General features: G+C 38.5%; 1 protein-coding gene across 5 annotated transcripts in view; it reads right to left on the bottom strand.

Moving 5' to 3' along the window:
• Positions 1 to 22,308, bottom strand: part of WBP4 (WW domain binding protein 4) — a 50,871-nt gene that overhangs the window by 16,631 nt on the left and 11,932 nt on the right. For all 5 annotated transcript variants that reach the window (XM_002915867.4, XM_034665263.1, XM_034665264.1 and 2 more), the window contains 3 exons: positions 22,167 to 22,242; positions 19,676 to 19,869; positions 11,975 to 12,138 (listed from right to left, as the gene is read on the bottom strand). In XM_002915867.4, the coding sequence (XP_002915913.1) occupies positions 11,975 to 12,138; positions 19,676 to 19,869; positions 22,167 to 22,242 (434 nt within the window). The remainder of the gene's footprint in view (positions 1 to 11,974; positions 12,139 to 19,675; positions 19,870 to 22,166; positions 22,243 to 22,308) is intronic.

The following is a 22,308-nucleotide window of genomic DNA, read 5'->3' on the forward strand; positions in this document are numbered from 1 at the left end:
GAAGCCAACACTCATTACCTAACTTGCTTACACCAAGGCCCGCTGCCCACCCCCCATAGGGGTTCAGAGGATTCCCCCTTCCCAGTCACACCTGCCTTAGTACTAGAGCTGCAGATCCCGTCCCTGGGAAGTCTGGAGCAAACCCTGCCAAAACCACATCTCCCAAACTGCATATTTTGTGAAACCTCCGTTCCTGTGGGGCAGGGGGGTTTGCAGGCAGACCATTGCACGCTTTGTTAAAATGCACCACATCCCTACTGCAGACCAAACAGTGCCCACAATAGGCAAAGAAAATCTCTGCAGACAACGGGACTGAAGGCAAAAAGAGGTCAAGCCTCAACAGCAAAGAACACACACACACACACACACACACACATAGGAGACACTTACTGAAGCTCCAGGCCCTGGGGAACAGGGAACACTGCACTGCAGGGCACTATAGAACTTCTCTTCATAAGACTATTAGTGTTAAAAGCACAAAGTAGCTGACCTTCCTAACACACAGAAACAGACACAGAAAGTCAGACAAAATGAGAAGACAGAAAAACATTTCCCACATGAAAGAAAAGAACCAAACACAGCAAGAGAGCCAAGCAAAATGGACAGAATATGCCTGACAGAGAATTTAAAGTAATGATCATACAATGAATCATGGAACACTACGTCAAAAACTAAGGATGTACTGTATGGTGACTAACATAAGAAAAAATTTTAAAAAAATGATCATAAAGATACTCAATGGACTTGAGAAGAGTGGAGAATATTAATGAGACCCTTAACACAGAGATAAGACAGAACCAGAGATCAAGAACACAATAAATGCAATTAAAAATACACCTGATGGAATAAACAGCAGGCTAGGTGAAGTAGAGGAACAAATTAATGACATGGAAGATGGGAGTACTAGAAGGTAAGCTGAGAAAAGGAGAAGGAAGAACATTATGCAAATTAAGAACAGTCTTTTAGGGAACTCAGATTCCATCAAGTGTGATAACATTCAAAGTATCTCAGAAGAAAAAGAGAAGAGGGGGCAGAGAATTTATTTGAAGAAATAGCTGAAAATTCCCTAATCTGGGGAAGGAAACAGATATCCAGATCCAGAAGGCACAGAGATCTCCCCAAAAATTCAACCCAAGAAGTTCACACACCAAGACACATAGTAATGAAAATGGCAAAAGTGGCAATTAAAAAAAAAAAAAAAGCAGCAAGAGAAAAGAAAACAGTTACATACAAGGGACACCCCATAAGGCTATCAGTGGATTTTCAACAGAAACTTTCCAGGGAAATAAAAGCAAAAATAAACCTTTTCATCAGGAAAAAAAAAAAAAAAGAGAGGACTTAAATAAACAAAATCAATAAAGAGGAGAAATAACCAACACCATTGCAACAAAAACAACTGTAACAGAATATCATGAAAACCTACATGTCAACAAATCGGAAAACTTAGAAGAAATGGATAAATTCATAGAAACATGTAACCTACCAAAACTAAAGGAGGAAGAATAGAAAATCTGAACACACTGACTACAAGCAATGAAACTGAATCCATAATCAAAAAACTCCCCCAAAACATAAGTCCAGGACCAGAGAGCTTCATAGGAGAGTTCTACCAAACATTTAAAAAAGAGTTACTACCTATTCTTTTCAAACTATTCCAAAAAATGCAAGAGGAAAACTTCCAAATCCATTCTATGAGGTCAGTATCACTGTAATAACAAAACCAGATACAGACGGCCCAAAAAAGAGAACTACAGACTAGTATCTCTCATGAATATAAATATAAAAGTTCTCAGCAAAATATTAGCAAACTGAATCCAACAATACATTAAAAAAATCATACACCACAATCAAGTAGGATTTACCTTCGGATTGAAAGGGTGGTTCCATATTTGCAAAACAATCAAAGAGATAAGTTGCGTCAATAAAAGAAAGGATAAAAAGCATATGATCATTTCAATAGATGTAGAAAAAGCATCTGATAAAGTATAACATCCATTCATGTATAAAAACCCTCTGCAATGTAGGTTTAAAGGGAACATACCCCAATATAATAAAGGTCTTATATGAAAAATCCATGGCTGACATCCTACTCAATAGTGAAAAACTGGGAGTTTTTCCCCTAAGGTCATCAATATGACAAGGATGTCCACTCTCAGCACTTTTATTCAGCAAAGAAGTCCTAGCTACAGCAATTAAACAACATAAGGAAATAAAAGGCATCCAAATTGAGAAGAAGTAAAACTCTATTTGCAGACAACATACTATACACACACACATACACACACACAAAACTTAAAGACTCCACCAAAAAAACCACTGGAACTGAGAAATAAAGTCAGTAAAATCACAGGATACAAAGTCATTGTATAGAGATCTGCTGCATTCCTATGCACTAACAATGAAGCAGCAGAAAGTGAAATTAAGAAAACAATCCCAATTACCATTGCACCAAAACCAAAAAAATTTCCAGAAATAAGCTTAAACAAACAGGAGAGAGACCTGTATTTTGAAAACTATAAAACACTGATGAAAGAAATTCAAGATGACACAAAGAAATGGTAAGACATTCCATGCTCATGGGTTGAAGGAACAAATACTATTAAAATGTCTATATCCCTCAAAGCAATCTACAGATCATATACTAACAGCATTTCTTACAGAACTAAAACAATCTTAAAATTGTATGGAACCGCAGAAGACCTCAAATAGCCAAAGCAATCTTGAAAAAGATTGGACATATCACAATTCCAGGTTTCAAGTTATATTATAAAGTGGTAGTAATTAAAACTGTATGGTACTGGCATAAACATAGACACAGAGATCAATAGAATAGAATAGAAAACCCAGAAATGAACCCACAATTATATGGTCAATCTTCAATGAAGGGAGGAATCAATATGCAATGGGAAAAGGATAGTTTCTTCAACAAATGGTATTGGGAAAACTGGACAGCTACATGCGAAAGAAAGAAAGAGAGAAAGAAAGAAAGGGGACCACTTTCTTACACCATACAGAAAAATAAAACCAAGATGGATTAAATGGGGCACCTGGGTGGCATGGCCAGTTAAGCGTCCAACTCTTGATCTCAGCTCAGGTTTTGATCTCAGGGTTGTGAGTTCAAGCCCTGGGCTGGGCTCCATGCTGGGTGTAGGGCCTACTTAAAAATAAGTAAGTAAATAAATAAATAAAAACAAAAACAAAAAGAAAAGCCCAAAATGGATTAAAGACCTAAATATGAGACCCGAAATCATAATAATCCTAGAAGAGAGCACAGGCAGTAATTTCTTCAACATTAGCCATAGCAACTTCTTTACAGATACATCTCCTGAGGCAAGGGAAATAAAAGCAAAAATAAAGTATTGGGACTTCATCAAAATAAAGATTTTCAGCACAGTGAAGGAAACAATCAACAAAACTAAAAGGCAACCTACTGAATGGAAGGTCTTTGCAAATGACATATCCAATAAGGGGTTAGTATCCAAAATATATAAAGAACTGATACAACTCAGGGTGCCAGTGGCTCAGTTAAGCGTCTGACTTGATTTCACTTAGGTCATGATCTCAGGGTTGTGAGATTAAGCCTGGCATCGGGCTCTGTACTCAGAGGGGAGTTTACTTCTCTCCTGCTCCCACTCTGTGTGTGCAAATGCTTTCTCTCTCTCAAACAAATAAATGAATCTAAAAAAGAAAGAAAGAAAGAAAGAAAAGAACCAATACAACTCAGCACCCAAAAAGCTAAATAATCCATGGGCAGAAGACATGAATAGACATTTCTCCAAAGAAGGCATACAGATGGCCAACAGACATATGAAAGGATGCTCAACATCACTGATCATCAGGGAAATGCAAATCACAACTACAAAAAGAGTGGGGCACTTAGGTGGCTCAGTTAGTTAAGAGGCCAGTTCTTGATTTCAGCTCAGGCAATGACCTCAGGGTCCTGGGATCGAGCTGCATCAAGCTCCTTGCTCATTGGGGAGTCTGTTTGAGGATTCTCTCTCCCTCTCCCTCTGCCCCTCCCCCCACTTGACTGTGCAAACACACTCTAAAATAAATCCATAAATCTTTTTTAAAAAAAGATTTTACTTATTAATTTGACAGAGAGACAGCAAGAGAGGGAACAAACGCAGGAGGAGTGGGAGAGGGAGAAGCAGGCTTCCCACTGAGCAGGGAGCCCTATGCAGGGCTCGATCCCAGGAACCTGAGCTGAAGGCAGACGCTTAATGACTGAGCCACCCAGGTGCCCCTAAATCGATAAATCTTAAAAAACAAAAAAAAAAACCTACAAGGAGATACTACCTCACACCTGTCAGAACAGCTAAAAAAAAAATATGACAGATACCGGTGACAACGTGGAAACAAAAGGAACCCTTGTGCACTATTGGTGGGAAAGCAAACTGGTGCAGCCACTGTGGAAAATAGCGCGGAGGTTCCTCACAAAATTAAAAATAGAACTGCCCTAGGATCCAGTAATCGCACTAGTGGGTATTTACGGTCAAAATACAAATACACTAAGTCAAAAGGATACATGCACCCTATGTTCATTGCAGCATTATTTACAATAGCCAAACTATGGAAGCAGCACAAGTTCTCACTGACAGGTGAATGGATAAAGAAGATGTGGTGTGTGTACAGATAATGGAATATTATTCAGCCACAAAAAAGAATGAAATCTTGCCATTTGCAATGATATGGAGGAGTTAGTATCATGCTAAGTGAAATAAGAGAAAGACAAATATCATATGATTTCACTCATGTGGAATTTAAGAAACACAAACAAGCAAAGGGAAAGAGAGAGGGCGAGAGAGAGAAACCAAGAAATAGAATCTTAACTATAGAAAACAAAGTGATGGTTACCAGAGGGGAGGCTGGAGCAGCAATGGGTAAAATAGGATTTGGGGAATAAAAAGTATACTTCCATGATGAAAAAGGAGAAAAAAAAAAAAAAGAACAGAAAAAGAAATAAGCGCACTCAAAAAAACCCACAAAACCAAAACCAAAGCTCAAACTCCACAGATATTTTTCTCCAACCAAGACTGTGTGCTGGACATTAAGGAAAAAAGGCTTCAGAAGTCTGGCTCATTTACACAATGGATAACCCACACTGAGCACAACTGCTCCTACTTTTAGAAGTGTTTATTAACCACCTGTTGCCGTACCAACATTGAGTCAAGGAGCCATGGAATCCTCACTGTCCCCATAACAGAAGCCTCTATGCCAAACATTGTCCTTTGCAGGTTCCTTCACTGTCCCTTCGATACTCAGAAGCTCTACTCATCCTTGAACTTTTAACAAACATCAGTCTGTTAGTTGCCTTGTGGCAGACTGGTGCTTATCCCTTAAATTCATTCTCCCTTTCTTCCCTAGTATTAGGGTATTAACTGGACACATGGTTTCTCAAGACTACATTTTGGAATCTCTCCTGCAGTTAGGTATGGCCAGCCATGTAAACTAATTTCAAGTCATGGGTCTCCTGGGTGTTGGCATTAAAACACTGGCTATGTCTTCCAGCACTCTTTCCTTTCCAAGGGCAGAAACATGGATATGGCAGTGACCCAGCTTTGACAATTCAACAGACAACATCCTGACGAATGGTAGAGCAACAAGATGGAAAGAACTGCATCACTGAATGACTTTACGGAATACAGATACTTACCTGCTCTGAATTAACTTCTATCTCTGCGTATTACATGAGAGAGAAATACACTTCTGTCTTGAGTTTAAAAAAAACAACAAAAAAAGTGCGGGGTGGGGATTAGAAAATTTAATAAAAGGAAACCTCACTTAGAATGGAGTCAGGAGGCCAGCAGAGGGAGCTTTCATACCCTACCACTCCTCAGTTGCAAACCCAACAGGAAGAGACCAAAGACCCACATTCGTATTCCAGCAGGAGGCAGGCTTTCCTTCTCCACCCCCACCCCTGCAAATAGTCCAGCCGATATGAGACCATCACAACTCAGCCAATGAAAAGCCACTATACTTCAAGTTCCCAGTTTACTCTAATTGACCTATTTTGTTCATAAAAGCCTTCCCAATACCCCCCTTTTTTCTATAAAAGAGCATTTCTCTCTTTTGTTCTCTGGACTTGCCTATGGTTTTGCCGTAGTTTGCTTGTCCTGGATTGCAATTCTCTGCTATTCCTGAATAAACCCATTTTTGCTGGTAAAGAACTGCAGATTGATTGGCTGAGAGTATGCGTTGCAGGGGCGGTGGGGGGGGGAGAGGGAGAGACAGAATCTTAAGCAGGCTCCACACCCAGTGCAGAGTCTGATGTGGGGCTCAATCTCACAACCCTGAGATCATGACCTGAGCCAAAATCAAGAATCTGCACTTAACTGACTGAGCCACCCAGGTGTCCTTGGCAGTTTTATTTTTAAGGTTAACAAAAACGAATACTCTTCTGGAAAACCACCAAATGAAAAAGTAAGTAAAAATACAATACTAAACTGTTACAAAACAATGGAATGAAGGGAACCTTCACTCAAAGTTTATGTGATATATGGCCAGAACTATATTCAGAGACCAAACTACTTTATTTTCATTAAGAAACAAAAACATCCCTTCCTCATGTCCTGTCACAGTCTGAGTGTTCCTCTGAAGAAAGAACAAAAAATAAAGAAACTTAAGAAAAGTCAGGGTAACAAAATTATGAAACTAAAGGTAAAAATAGATAAAAAGAAAATCCATTAATAAATGGAAGCATAATAAAACAGACACAATCAAGAGCTGATTCATTAAGTAAAAACAAATTTTAAAAAATCCTTTAGTGGAGACCCAAGCCTCCATCCCCCACAAAACGATCAACAATTAGAGAGCTATATGCGAAGAAAAACAGTACTGGGAGAGATCTGGAATCCTCTTAAGATATTTCAGCAACATAAAAAACCCTGAGAACTACAAAAGAGAAAGAAGACAACTTCATTTCATCTGCATCATCCCATCCACCAAGGTGGCATTGCTCAGAAACAAGAGGAAATTCCCAGTTAGAAAGAGTTCCCTTCACCAGGATAACAAGGATGGGGTGAGTGACCAGCTTATCTAGCTTTTGGGGCACCGCAAGAAGGTCCCACTTCAGTTTCACTTTATCGTGGCAAGCTGAGATGCAGAGAGATGGCTAGGAACAAGAAGAAAGACAGGATCTACCAAGAACAGCCATGCAGTGGGAGTGATTGTGGTTCACAGTGACCTGCTTTACAAACTCAGCAGCTTTTGCCACTGAAGAAGGAACCAACAGACAGCACAACTACTCCAGATTTCCCATCGATTTCACCAGGTATTTCGCCCAACAGGTATTTGATTTCCCTGATGTCAACTGTCTGAATCCCTCCAGAGCCTGGCAGTTCTGGCCTCTGTGCAAATGCAAGATCTGTGGCTGATCCCCTACTGCTAATTCGTACACTCAGGGCTAGCTGTGCGTTTAAATGCCACCACCCTGACGCTCATTACCAGCCTCTACTGCAGTGTATACACCGGCGATGGTGTAGATAACGCAGCACAGGACATCATGCTAACAGCTAGGACCCCTGCAGCTGGGGTCCAAATCTGGATCTGGATCAGGCCACATCTTCTGTCACTGGCCTGATTGGTCATGTTCATCTGTAGCTAGCTCCTCCAGCTGCATACCTGACCTGTATGCCCCTAGTCCAACCTCTGACACCAGCCTCCCCTGCAGTGTACCCTCATGAGAGGAGACTGTATAGCCACATGAGAGTATCCTAACAGCCAAGCTCCCTGAAGCTACCAATGAAGCTGTAGCTGGCTCCGCCCTTGCTGCTGGTCTGGACACCATCACTGTGTGTGCCTGCTACTACACAGGCAGCTGTGGCTGGCCCTTGTAGCCACTGTGAAATACCCATAGTGTTCCAAAGAAGTACACAGTTGTTGGAACCTAATGCCCTGAGCCAAAGAGACAATATGCTCCCTGGACCCAGTGCTGTCACATGCCTGTGTTTGGTGCCCTGTACCACCAGACATGGAATCACAGCATGCTCCGTTGTTGCCCTACCCACAGATAAGTCAGTCCAGAAAGTCTATAAGAAGTGATTCCTTTTTCAGGTGTGTAGACCCCTATAGAAGGCTACAGGGATTACCAAGAATCAGGAAAAATGTCTCCTCCAAAGAAATATAGTAAACCTTCAGTAACTGGCCGAAGAAATCAAGAACTAAGAAGTGCCCAACAAAGAATTCAAAATAATTGTTCTACAGATGCTCTGACAGCCACAAGAGAAGACAGATATGCAACTTCCTGTATAAGGAAAACAAAAGGAAATGAGAAGTTCAACAAAGAGATAGAAAACAAAAAGGAACCAAAAAGGTTTTGGTGCTAAAGAATATAATGACTGAACTGAAGGAATTCAACAGAGAGGGAGCTTAACAACAGAGTAGACCAAACAGAAGAAAGAATATGACAGCTTGAAGGCAGATATTGGAAATTAGCTAATCAGAAGAGAAAAAAAGGTGAAAAGAATGAAGAAGCCAGCCTGTGGAGCTTCTAGGACATCAACAATAAAAACAGTGTACACATCATTATAGTCTCAGAAAGAAAAGGGAGGGGCGCCTGGGTGGCACAGCGGTTAAGCATCTGCCTTCGGCTCAGAGCGTGATCCCGGTGTTCTGGGATCAGGCCCCACATCAGGCTCCTCCACTATGAGCCTGCTTCTTCCTCTCCCACTCCCCCTGCTTGTGTTCCCTCTCTCGCTGGCTGTCTCTCTCTCTGTCAAATAAATAAATAAAATCTTTAAAAAAAAAAAGAAAGAAGGAGAGAAAGAAAGAAAGAAAGAAAAGAAAGAAAGAAAGAAAAAGAAAGAAAAAAAAGAAAAGGGAGGGAGAAAGGAGTGGAAAGCTTATTTAAAGAAATAATGGCTGGAAGACTTCTGGGAAGATGGTGGAGTGGGACAATCCTAAGCTCACCTTGTCCCATGCATACAAGTGGATAATACCCACATCAGTGTAAATAACCCAGAAAATGACCCAAAGACTGGCAGAACAGACTCTCCACGGTTAAATGTAGAGAAGAAGCCAAATCAAAGAGGATAGGAAGGGTGGAGATGCAGTCAGAGCCACAAGACTGTCTGTAGAAAGGAGGGATGCCGTGGCCAAGGAGAAGCGAGAGAGACAGACATTCATTCCAGGCATGGGAACCTGCACTAGGAAGATGAATCCCTGTAGCACTTTGCTTTGAAAACCAGAGGGGCCTAATTTTGCAAGTTCTTACTTTTGACTATTGACAATTTACAGAAGAGTAAATACAAAATACTGATAAATATATGAAAAAAATCATATCAGTAAATCAAAGAAAACTAAAATAAGATACTTTTTTGCTGAATTAGAAAATATTTAATTATATGCAACTGATGAATCACTAAATTCTACCTTTGAAACTGATACACTGTTAATTAAATTGAATTTAAATAAAAATTTAAAAAAATATTTAAAAGCTCAGGAGTAAGGAATGCTGAGAAGGTCCAATGGGACAGAAACTTTCAGAAACTGCTGATGGAGTATAGATTGGTATGCTCTTTTTGGAAAGTAATTGGGCACTGTGTATCAAGATTTTCAACTTGTTCATAACCATTAAATAGGTATTCCATTTCTAGAAACAGTCAGAAATGTGTACAGTGATATATTAATAGTCAAAATGTTATAAAATCCAAAAGTGCAGAAATAACCTAACTCCCCAACAGAAAAGGAATGGCTGAGTAAAATCAAAGTACACCTAATTAAGTATTATATAACAATTAAAAATAACATTTACAAAATTTTTAAAAAGTACAAAATATTAATATAATGCTATATAGGGAAAAAAATAAAAACTGGGGCAAATACTTAAAAATGTTACTATTATCTCTTGGTAACTGAGTTATTCTTATGCTTTTCTTCAATTCCAAAAATTTTCTATAATAAAAATATATTGGTTATTTTTACGGGGAACCTCTTAAAAATTAGGTTTATCTACTTAGGAAGTCAAACATAATCCATCACACGTGAAACTGGCTGACTAGGTTAAAATTTAACAAGAATGGTTTTACAGTATATTTATCACATGAAAAACATAATTTTAAGAAATCTTAGCTTTAAGTATAGGAGATATTGATATAGTAGGGCCATTTTCCTACTGTAAGTCACTTAAAAAATCACTTAGGGGCTGAAGTAATGCAGCCTATTATTTCTGCAATTTCAGTATACGTAGTCAGTATGGCTTATCACGGTGCCTGGCAGTATTCTGCATTAAATGCAATTTTCTAATATTACATTAACAAATACAACCTAAACTATCATAATAATGGTAACATTCTGACAGCAGTTTTAATCTATACTATGGTATGTTATCCCTGGAGAATTAATTCTTATTAGAACAGCATACAGATTTTCCCTCAATTATGATGGGGTTATGGCCCAATAAACCCACCGTAAATTGAAAATACTGTAAGTTGAAAATGCATTTAGTACACCTAACCTACTTAACATCATAGCTTAGCCCAGCCTACCTTAATAAGCTGAGAACATATTAGGCTAAGTTGGGCAAAATCATCTAATACAAAGCCTATTTTATATAAAATATTGAATATCTCATGTAATTTATTGAATACTGACAGTGAAAAGCAGAATGGTTTAAAATATACTGGCTGTTTACCCTCATGGTCACATGGCTGCCTGGGAGTGTATGAGAGAGAACCGTACAGCAGTGTATTGCTAGGCAGGGGGAAAAGATCAAAATTCAAAATCTGAAGTACAGTTTCTACTGAATGCATATCGCTTTTGCACCATCTTAATGTCAAAAAATCCCACATCACACCACTACAGGCCAGGGACTGTCAGTATAAAGCTGGCCAAAACCTGCATCATTCTATCTTACAAAAAAATATGATCTTTTCATTAAAGTACAGTTTTAATAATAAATAATTTCACTATAAAAGTATCCACAGAGTAGTCATCTTACATTACCAATTCAAAGCATTAATGTTTTTGGAGAAAAACTGCTAACTCCTGTACTTTATTTTGCCACCTGAAGATTATTTAAACATTTAAGAAACACTAATTTGTGGAGCTAGGTGTGACTTCTTCCTTTTATTGTGTAAATGCTCTTAAGACAATAACTAATTTAAACATGTAAGCTAATAATATAAATCAGGTAACATCCCTACCATGATCTTGTTTAACTGATAGAACTGTTCTGTTTCTTGAATACTGGCTTTATTTTATTTATTTTTTTAGAGTCTATTTATGAGAAAGAGAGGGCAGGAGGGGAAGGAGGGGGAGAGGGAAAGGGGGACAGAGAAGCAGACTCCCTGCTAAGCAGGGAGCTGGACATAGAGCTTGGGGCTTGATCCCAGGACCCTGGGATCATGACCTGAGCTGAAGGCAGATGGTGAACCAGGCACCCTTGAATACTGGCTTTAGACTAAACTTCAGTGAAGTGTCGTAAACCATTTTTAAGACAGTAACAAAATAAAAGCTTTTTTTTTTGGTCTGTAGACATACCTTATGAAGCCTTTATTGAATATGCAGTTATTTGTTTGTCTAACAGAATAATGACGGTGAGTGTGAGAATGTGCATGTGTACATGGTGTGAATTAGTGTGTGAATGTGTGGTCAAAAGAAATGTTATATTTGGTTAGGAATTAAAAAGATCATTAGAGGTTGCACTAAGTAATGTACAGAATTGCTGAATCACTCTATTATACACCTGAAACAAATATAACACTGTATGTTAACTATACTGGAATTAAAATAAATAGCATCTCTCCTACAAAAAAAACCCCTCATTAACTTACTTTTTAAAATAACCACTAGTTTACAGTCTCAAATATTTAAAAATACTTAATTAGAAGAGATAAAACCACTCTAGAATTAAAAGAAACAAGACACACCTTTAATGAGCACCTTAGTCTTGAAATTAGTTACTGCAATGTATGGAAGTACTAACAGAAAATATAATTTGTAGTAACAGTGGGATTAAGTTTCAGGTACTTACTGAGACTCAACTTGTTGTTTAATTTCTTGCCATTCTCCATATGGGTTTGATTTTTTACGAGCTTTGGACTTTTCTTCATTTGGACCTGATGAATTTTGCTCTTGGATACTTTTTTCTTTCTGCATTTCTGGTTCAGTTCCTTTATCACTGTTTTTATTTTTCTCCTGAAATGTCAAAGTCAAGAAATAACATACTTCAAGCAAAACTAGAGGGATACAATTTCTTTAACATAATCTTACTGATTTATAAATAATAATATATTAACTCACATAATATTTTTAATTTGCACATAACAAGAAATATACATAAAAGAATTTTAATTCTTGATTAGGTTTTTAATGTCAAATATTAAGATACCATGGGCCAAGGCTGGTTTTTAAAATAATCTGATTCTATTAAAATTCTACAATTTTTAAAAAATTTCATTTATTTATTTGACCAGGGGTGGGGGAGCACACAAGCAGGGGGAGCAGCAGGCAGAGGGAGAGGAAGAAGCAGGCTTCTTGCTAAGCAAGGAGCCCAATGCGGGACTCTATCCTAGGACCCTGGGATCATGGCCTGGGCCAAAGGCAGATGCTTAAATGACTGAGCCACCCAGACGCCCCAATGTTCTCCAATAAAGACATATACTAGCCTTTTTTTTTTTTATCCTCTCTTCTCCTCTTTTCTGCTTTCTCACCTTACTTATATATCCAATAGTGATCTCCCCTTATACTGTGCCTTTTCTGAAATTATGCCATGTCATTAGACCCTACTACACTACCTACTTAAAGAACTCCCTTAATCTGTCAGTCTTTTTTTTTTTTTTTAAGAATCTATTTATTTATTTGACAGAGACAGAGACAGACAGCGAGAGAGGGAACACAAGCAGGGGGAGTAGGAGAGGAAGAAGCAGGCTTCCAGCGGAGGAGCCTGATGTGGGGCTCGATCCCAGAACGCCGGGATCTCGCCCTGAGCCGAAGGCAGACGCTCAACGACTGAGCCACCCAGGCGCCCCTCAATCTACCAGTCTTAACTGAAATCTGTCTTCATATTGAGGTGACTGCCAAAGCCTCAATGGAATATATAACTGGTAACTATGTGAAATGAGAAAAACACACACCCTTGATGTAGAAGCAGGTCCCATGGGAGCCCTTGGGTAGGGCTAGTATTTTTATGGCACCCCTTTATCTGGGAAAACAAGGCTCTATGATCCCGTTAAGCAAATGGACCGTACACTAGATTTCAGTCTCTGCAAAATGCACAACCATGGGTGGCAGTCCTAGGGCACTGTTCTGTCTCTAATTCTTTGAATGGATATTAACTCATTCCCTCATGCTGTTCCATCATAAAACCAGGAGGCAGTATCTACTTTCTGTTAGCATTCTGGACTATTTCCAGGCTGTGACTTTTTTAAAAAAACATTTTTATTGAGATCATAATGTACGCTTTGATTCTAATGCACTGTAATAAATGCCTTCTCCTCTGAGGTTCATACCACCTTCTATACAGTTCTCTCCCGTGCTTCCTTACACAATAATGACTTTTGGCCACTACTCCATATTCACTGATGACTTTAACCATGTTCTTTCTATTCAAACTCATCATCCTGGACCTTAAAACTTCCCTAACCTGTTCTGTGAGCTTCACAGTCAATGACTTTTGCCTCCAACTGTATTTCAGCTACTTAATGTTATATATTTTCCCTCATATATAGCACATACGTAGTATTCAAATATTAAATCTTTACATCAATGTACCTTTTAATTTGAACTATGTCATCACTCAAAAATGCCCTACCTGTGAAATTTAGAACTCCAAAAGCACCCCCACTCACCTTTAACCACAGTAAGTTTTTCTTCTGGCTTGCTGGCTTCCTTACTTCTAATACACCTCCTGTCCAACCTTGTTACCATCTCTAATGCCTTAACATCTCCTTGTGTTTGAGTTTATTGACCTCATCTAGATTTTACATCATTACAGAGCATCACATCCACAGGGAATAATTTTTTATTTTGATCTTTTTTAATCAGTGTAAGTGTACTCTTTAATTCCCATCCCCTGTTTCACCCACCCCCCACCCATCTTCCCTTTGGTAACCTTCAGATTGTTCTCTACGGTTAAAGGTTTATTTCTTGGACCATCTTTCCCTCTCTTTTTCCAGTTTGCTCGTATGTTTAGTTTCTTAAATTCCACATGAGTGAGATCATATGGTATTTATTTTTGTCTGGCTTATTTCACTTAGCATTATACTCTCTAGCTCCATCCATGTCATTGCAAATGGCAAGATTTCATTCCTTTTTTATGGCTGAATAATATTCTATTGTATATACATATACCATATATTTATTCATCTACCAATCAGCATTTGGGCTGCTTCCATAGTTTGGCTGTTGTAAATGCTGCAATAAACATAGAGCTACATGTATCCCTCTTAGTGTTTTTGTATTTTGAGGGTAAATACCCAGCAGTACTGGATCCTAGGGCAGTTCTATTTTTAACTTTGTGAGGAACCTCCACACTGTTTTCCACAGTGGCTACACCAGTTTGTATTCCCACAAACAGTGCACGAGAGGGTTCCTTATTCTTCACTTCCTTGCCAACACCTGTTGTTTCTTGTTTTAGAGTTTAGCCACTCTGACAGGTGTGAGGTGATGACTTCCTGTAGTTTTGATTTGCATTTCCCTGATGATCAGTGATGTTGAGCACAAATTTTACATCCTTCATTAAAGAGCTCCACATCCACACAGAATCACTTTATTAACATTTTTTTGCTAGCACCCTTAAATATCTTTGTCCCTATTTGTCTCTTGTGTGGGAGCTAAAAACCTCCAACACGGATCTATCCAATCACTGGTCTATCAAGTGTTACCAGGAAAAAAAAAATTACACAATCAGACTTCAGGTTATATTATAAAGCTGTAATAATAAAAACAGTACAATACTGGCACAAAAATAGACACACAGATCCATTCAACAGAATGGAAAACCCAGAAATGAACCCACAATTTTATGGTCAAATAATCTTTGACAAAGCAGGAAAGAATATACAACAGGAAAAAGACCATCCTCAATAATGGTATTGGGAAAACTGGTCAGGTACATGCAAAAGAATGAAACTGCACCACTTTCTTATACCATACACACAAATAAATCCAAAATGGATTAAAGACCTAAATGTGAGGGGGCGCCTGGGTGGCACAGCGGTTAAGCGTCTGCCTTCGGCTCAGGGCGTGATCCCGGCGTTATGGGATTGAGCCCCACATCAGGCTCCTCCGCTATGAGCCTGCTTCTTCCTCTCCCACTCCCCCTGCTTGTGTTCCCTCTCTCGCTGGCTGTCTCCATCTTTGTCGAATAAATAAATAAAATCTTTAAAAAAAAAAAAAAGACCTAAATGTGAGATCTGAAACCATAAATCCTAGAAAAAAGTACAGGTAGTAAGGTCTCTAACATTGGCTGTAGCAACATTTTTCTAGATATGTCTCCTGAGGGAAGGGAAATAAAAGCAAAAATAAACTATCGGGACTAAATCAAAATAAAAAGCTTCTGCACAGCAAAGGAAACAACAAAACTAAAAGGCAACCTATTGAATGGGAGAAGAGATTTTGCAAATGACATAGACAATAAAGGGTTAGTATCTAAAATATATAAAGAACTTACACAAACCAACATCCACGCAACAAAGAATCCAATTAAAAATGGGCAGAAGACGTGAACAGACATTCCTCCAAAGACATACAGATGGTCAACAGACACATGAAAAGATGCTCAGCATCACTGATCATCAGGGAAATGCAAACCAAAACTATAGGAAATAATGTTTATTGCAGCATTATTTACAATAGCCAAACTATGGAAGCAGCCCAAGTGCTCATCAATAGATGAATAAAGATGTGGTATATGTATATACAATGGATTATTATTTTTTAATATTTTTTTTATTATGTTAGTCACCATACAGTATTATCCTTAGTTTTTGATGTAATGTTCCATGACTCATTCATTATTTGCGTATAACACCCAGTGCACCATGCAATATGTGCCCTTCTTAATACCCATCACTGGCCTATCCCAATCCCCCACCCCCCTTCCCTCTGAAGCCCTCAGTTTGTTTCCCAGAGTCCATAGTCTCTCATGGTTCATTCCCCTTTCTGTTTCCCCCCCTTCTTCTTCCCTTTCTTCTCCTACCAATCTATTTCTTATTTTCCATAAATGAGTGAAACCATATGATAATATACAATGGATTATTATTTGGCTGTAAAAAAAGGAATGAGAGCTTGCTATCTGCAATAACATGGATGGAGCTAGAGTACAATATTAAGTGAAATAAGTCAAAGATAGGTACCATATGATCTCACTTGTGTGGAATTTAAGAAACAAAACAAACAAGCAAAGGGGAAAAAAAAGAGAGAGAGGGAGAGAGAAACCAAGAAACAGACCCTTAACTATAGAGAACAAACTGATGGTTACCAGAGGGGAGGTGGGTAGAGGAATGGGGGAAATAGGTGATGGGGAATAAGGAATGCCTGTGTTGTGATAAGCACTGGGTGGTGTATAGCACTGCTGAGTCACTACACTATACACCTGAAACTAAAACTACACTGTATGTTAAGTGTATTGGAATTAAAAAAAAAATCACACAACCATACAAACTGGGAAAACTTCAACATTTATGATACCCAGTGTCAGCAGAGAATTAAACAATGTGTCTCCAGGTATTTCTTCCTCTAGTCCTCAGTGGTTATTAAAAAGAAATATTTAGGGGTGCCTGGGTGGTGCAGTCGTTAAGTGTCTGCCTTCGGCTCAGGGCGTGATCCCAGCGTTCTGGAATCGAGCCCCACCATCAGGCTCCTCCGCTGGGAGCCTGCTTCTTCCTCTCCCACTCTCCTTGCTTGTGTTCCCTCTCTCGCTGGCTGTCTCTCTCTGTCAAATAAATAAATAAGGGGCGCCTGGGTGGCACAGTTGTTAAGCATCTGCCTTTGGCTCAGGGCGTGATCCCGGTGTTCTGGGATCGGGCCCCACATCAGACTTCTCTGCTAGGAGCCTGCTTCTTCCTCTCCAACTCCCCCTGCTTGTGTTCCCTCTCTCGCTGGCTGTCTCTCTCTGTTAAATAAATAAAAATCTTAAAAAAAAAATTTAAAAAAAATTAAATCTTTAAAAAAATAAAAAAAGAAAAAGAAAAAGAAATATTCAGCTACATACAGCTGAGTAAATAATGGCGTATTCATACCACAGAAAACTATCCATTAGTTTGGTGGATGTAGACTTATTGACATCTTTGTGACAGATTAAATTGCAAAGCAATTAAGACCTTATTATAGTATGACTCTACGTTTTATTTTATTTTAAAGATTTTATTTAAGAGTGAGAGAGAGCATGTGCATGAATGGGGGGTTGGGACAGAGGGAGAAGAAGGAGCAGGCTCTCCCTACCAAGCAGGACGTCTGATGCAGGGCTCGATCCCAAAACCCTGGGATCATGACCTGAGCAGAAGGCAGAAGCCCAACCAACTGAGCCACCCAGATGCCCCCAGTATGACTCCATATTTTTAAAAAATGTATGCGAATCTGAATAAAAAAAAAAATTATAGACCAAGACAACACCAAGATGTTATAGTGATTTCTCTGGGAAGTAGCAGGGTTATAGGTAGTCTGTCTTTGTTTATCTGTATTTTGTAATATTTATTTGTTTGAAATTAATAGCATTGAGATGGGGGTGCGTGGATGGCTTATTAGTGGAGCATGTGACTCTTGATCTCTGGGTTGTGAGTCCGAGCCCCATGATGGGTGTACTTACAAAAAAAAGAAGATATTACTTAAAAATAAGATCTCAAAAAAATAACAACAACAACAACAAAGAAATATAAACATTGTGAGATGGCTACTATGAGGGCTTTGCTGCTGTTCCTCTACAAACTGGATACATCCCTTGGCCTAAGTTCCACCAAGAATTATGGGGTGATTAGAAAAATTCTAGGAAATGACAAGATCCTAGATGTGGCCTGTAAGTACCCTCTCTCCGGCATCCTTGAATTTCCTTCACTACTTAGGCCAGTAATGTTATCCACATTATCCATTATCCACAGGCCATAGATCAATGCTATATGTCTTTTTTGCTTTGCCACCTGGGCTCCCGAGTGTTCCTGCAAAGATCACAAAGCAGGACTAGCAATACTATAGAAATGTCTAATTTTACTTTTCTGACATGGCTGGGGATTCAGCAGCAACCTCTCAATCCTTGGTTCATTTCCTCTCCACACCAGCTCAGTGACTGTTTCAATTCATTAATGTTGTCAAGCTACTCAAAGCTCCTCACTCTCAGCAAGCAATCTTGATTTTTTTAAAAAAGATTTTATTTATTTCTTTGAGAGAGAGAGAGCATGAACGGGAGGAGAGGACAGAAGCAGACTCCCTGCCAAGCGGGGAGCCTGATGTGGGGCTCGATCCCAGGACCCCAAGATCATGACATGAGCAGAAGTCAGAGGCTTAACTTAATAAGCCACTCAGGCACCCCTTGATTTCTTTATAAATGAGTAAATTGAGGCTAAAAAGGCATGATTCTTTCAATATCCTCCCTGATACCAACTCATCCATGCTCCTACCTTCTTACAGAAAAGGAAAACCTTACCTTCTTACTGAAAATGAGTTTATTCCTTGTTCAAGACCAACCTATCCACCTTGTTGGTATTCCCATTCTACCTTCTTTGGAGTCCTTCTTAATGAAAACATCACTGTCACAAATCTCTCATGATTAAGAGTCAATGCGCAGCCATCACCCTAACAACCAACTTCTAGTTTTTGTTTCATATCCAAACCACATATACACCATGAACAACTTTTCATTCCTCTATAACTGGAGTCCTTCCGTCCTTCCTTCCTTCTTCTTTCTCTCCCTTCCTCTGAGTTTTTATTTATTCATTTGAGAGAGACAGAGACAGTGAGCGAGAGCACAAGCAGCAGGGAGGGGGAGAGGGAGAAGCAGATTCCCTGCTGAGGAGGAAGCCTGACATGGGGGTTGATCCCAGGACCCCAGGATCATGACCTGAAGGCAGATGCTTAACTGAGCCACCCAGGCACCCCTTTATTTTTTAAAGTTTCTGTTCAAATTCTAATTAGTTAACATACAGTCTAATATTAGTTTCAGATATACAATATAATCTGAGTTCTGCCACCTCAAACCCTGGTGAAACTACTAGATGGGCTTCAAGAACTTCTTTACTGTAAAATTCAATGGACATTTTTCTTGTTCTAGACCTAATTACTCCTTGACGCTCTCTATTCTTTTGGCTTCTTGGACCTTAAATTCTTCTGCTTCTCTGCATTACCTTTTTAGCTACTCTTTTCGTTATGGGCTCCTCTTTCCCTTTTAATGTTTAATGTTGCCCAAAGTCATTTTCCCAGGTTTTCTCACCCATTTTGAGATTTAAATTACTACCAGTATGCTGATGATACTCAAATTAGTACCTCTAGCCTAGATATAGATACTCACATTTGTATGTTCATACAGCTCTCTAGATGTTACAGAGGTATCTCAAACTTAAGAGGTCTAAAAATGAACTCACTGTCTTGCCACCAGGTAGATACTCGTAAATGGTATAACCATTTATCCGTTTGCTAAAAATCTATGTCTTGGCTTTATTTCTATCTTCACGAGAAAACTGAGTAAGTCTGTCGAGCTTTCTGTAATTGGTAAAGTTCTATAAAGAATAAATCAAGAACCTACCTTAAACTTTATTTTTGGCTTTGATGTTTCTGTAGAGGCCTCTCCTTTTTCTGTTTCCTTTTCCCCATCAGAATCACTATGAGAATCTGATGATTTAGACTCTTCTAGGGTATCACGTGACTTTTCATTGACCTTACTAGAAAGCAGATCGCCAGAGTGTGGAATGAAATCATCAGGTTTTTCCCATCTGGATTCTATTCAAAACATTTTAATAGTCATGTTATTCAGTTACCGATCCTATTCAGAAGTAATTCCCAATATAATACTCCCTGTCACTTACAAATGTATTATTTTTTTAAACTTTTTTCATAATATATTATTAAACATCACTGCATCTATCTTACACTATCACTCGATCAAGAAGATAATAAATAAGAGTTCCCAAAGCTCTTGCTCTTTTATCTTTTGAGAGCTGATTTCAATCTGGATTCCAGATGCATAAACTACAGCCCCTATGGAAAGAAACCTAAGAATTGGGCAATACCTTCTAAGGACTGTCACACTTTATCTGACACCAGTATCAGGAAACACATGCTAATGAGCACACATCAGATTTCCTAAAATTTATTTATCATGAAGATTTCCTGGAATCCTCACAGAGTGAAATCATACTGTGAAGACCTGAATGAATATAATTTGTCATTTTTATACTAGGAAAAAAATAATCTCCATTGAACTCTACTGCCATCCAGTGGTTTATTGGGCTTTTATTTAAATGAAAGCATTTCTAATTATCTTGCAGTTAGTCTCTATTTTTAGTGTAATAAAAGGGAAAGGGATGCTAAGATTTACTGTCCAACTGAGACAGTTTTAAGAGTGAAAGGGGCTGTATCAATAATTACACTTGTCTACATAAAACTGAAACTGTTTGAGGGCAAATCAATTTGTATAGCCTCTTATTAAAAGAGGGTGCTTTCCAGGGCACCTGGCTGGCTCAGTCAATGGAGCATTCAACTCTTGATCTCAGGGTTCGAGCCCCACACTGGCTGTAGAGATTACTTAAAAATAAAATCTTTAAAAAAAAAAAAGGTGCTTTCCAACATAAAAAACATTATTTCCTTATCTATATTTTTTCTTTTTTTTTAAATATTTTATTTATTTATTCGACAGAGATAGAGACAGCCAGCAAGAGAGGGAACACAAGCAGGGGGAGTGGGAGAGGAAGAAGCAGGCTCATGGCAGAGGAGCCTGATGTGGGGCTCGATCCCGTAACGCCGGGATCACGCCCTGAGCCGAAGGCAGACGCTTAACCGCTGTGCCACCCAGGCGCCCCCTTATCTATATTTCACATGAGTAACAAAAAAAAACTTTCAGGAAATAATTTAAGCACCTACTATGTATCAGGTACTGTTCTGGGCACTTTATAGATACCTGACCTTTATGACCCTAGAGTATACATGATCATCTCAATTTTACTTAAGAGCAACTACAGGTTCAGTGACTTGCCCACAATTAGATAGCTGGTAAGGGAAGAAGCTATGCATTGAGCTCAGATCCAACTCTCCACCTAGATTATATGACTATATTATTTCATCTTTAGAAAGATTCAGTACCTCAATTTTACTGAGCTAAAACCATTACTATTGTTGGGCAGGCTAGGTATCTACTTGGAGGCTAATAGGGCCTTTTCCTCCTTCAAGATTTAATGCTATATGTTTGGATAGTAGAAATTTTAAATAAAGCCTCTCAAAGTTATACTGATACTACACACATTCTGGTAAATTTAATTGTAGGAGAAACTACAATTACTTGCTGACCCATTTTATAAAATTAAGTTAGAAAAAGGGGCGCCTGGGTGGCACAGCAGTTAAGCGTCTGCCTTTGGCTCAGGGTGTGGTCCCGTCGTTATGGGATCGAGCCCCACATCAGGCTCTTCCGCTATGAACCTGCTTCTTCCTCTCCCATTCCCCCTGCTTGTGTTCCCTCTCTCGCTGGCTGTCTCTATCTCTGTCAAATAAATAAATAAAATCCTTAAAAAAAAAAAATCTTTAAGAAAAAATGTTAACTTGAAAAACTTAGATAGTAATTAGGAAACAATAGTTATGTATGTTTTATAAGTATTTACATATAACTGAAACATTAAATTAGTAAAAGTGAAAATTTGACAATCTCAGCTGCTAAAATAACTTTGGTTTTGTTTTTTTAGAAGGAAAAGGCAAGTTGAATTAGGTGATTTCTAAGGTACCTTTCAAGGTAATGATTATATTTCTATAATAATCATAATAAAAATCAATAATAATAATAAAGTAAAAATTATTTTTAAAATTTGTGAATGGAGTATCAATTTAGAATAATAAGCAGCACAGTATATTATACATGAAAATCTTCCTGCTTTTCCATTGTATTGTTTTTAAATTACAGAAGTAATACACACATGCTATGGAATATGTTGATCACTATACTAATATTCCCAAGTTCCCTTCATCAGCAGGCTAATAATCAGTTCCAGGTACAATTTTATATAGTTAGGATAATCAAAGGTAGTACTTACCTCCTGTTTCTATATTATAGTAGTAGGTATAACCATCTTCACTAACTCCTTCTACCCAAACAGTCTTCCCTGCTGTCTAATGGGAGGAAAAAACCAGCATAAACTGAAGATAATGATGTAGTTACACTATATTAAATAACTA

The sequence above is a fragment of the Ailuropoda melanoleuca genome, chromosome 7, assembly GCF_002007445.2.
Source record: "Ailuropoda melanoleuca isolate Jingjing chromosome 7, ASM200744v2, whole genome shotgun sequence".
Taxonomy (NCBI): Eukaryota; Metazoa; Chordata; class Mammalia; order Carnivora; family Ursidae; genus Ailuropoda; species Ailuropoda melanoleuca.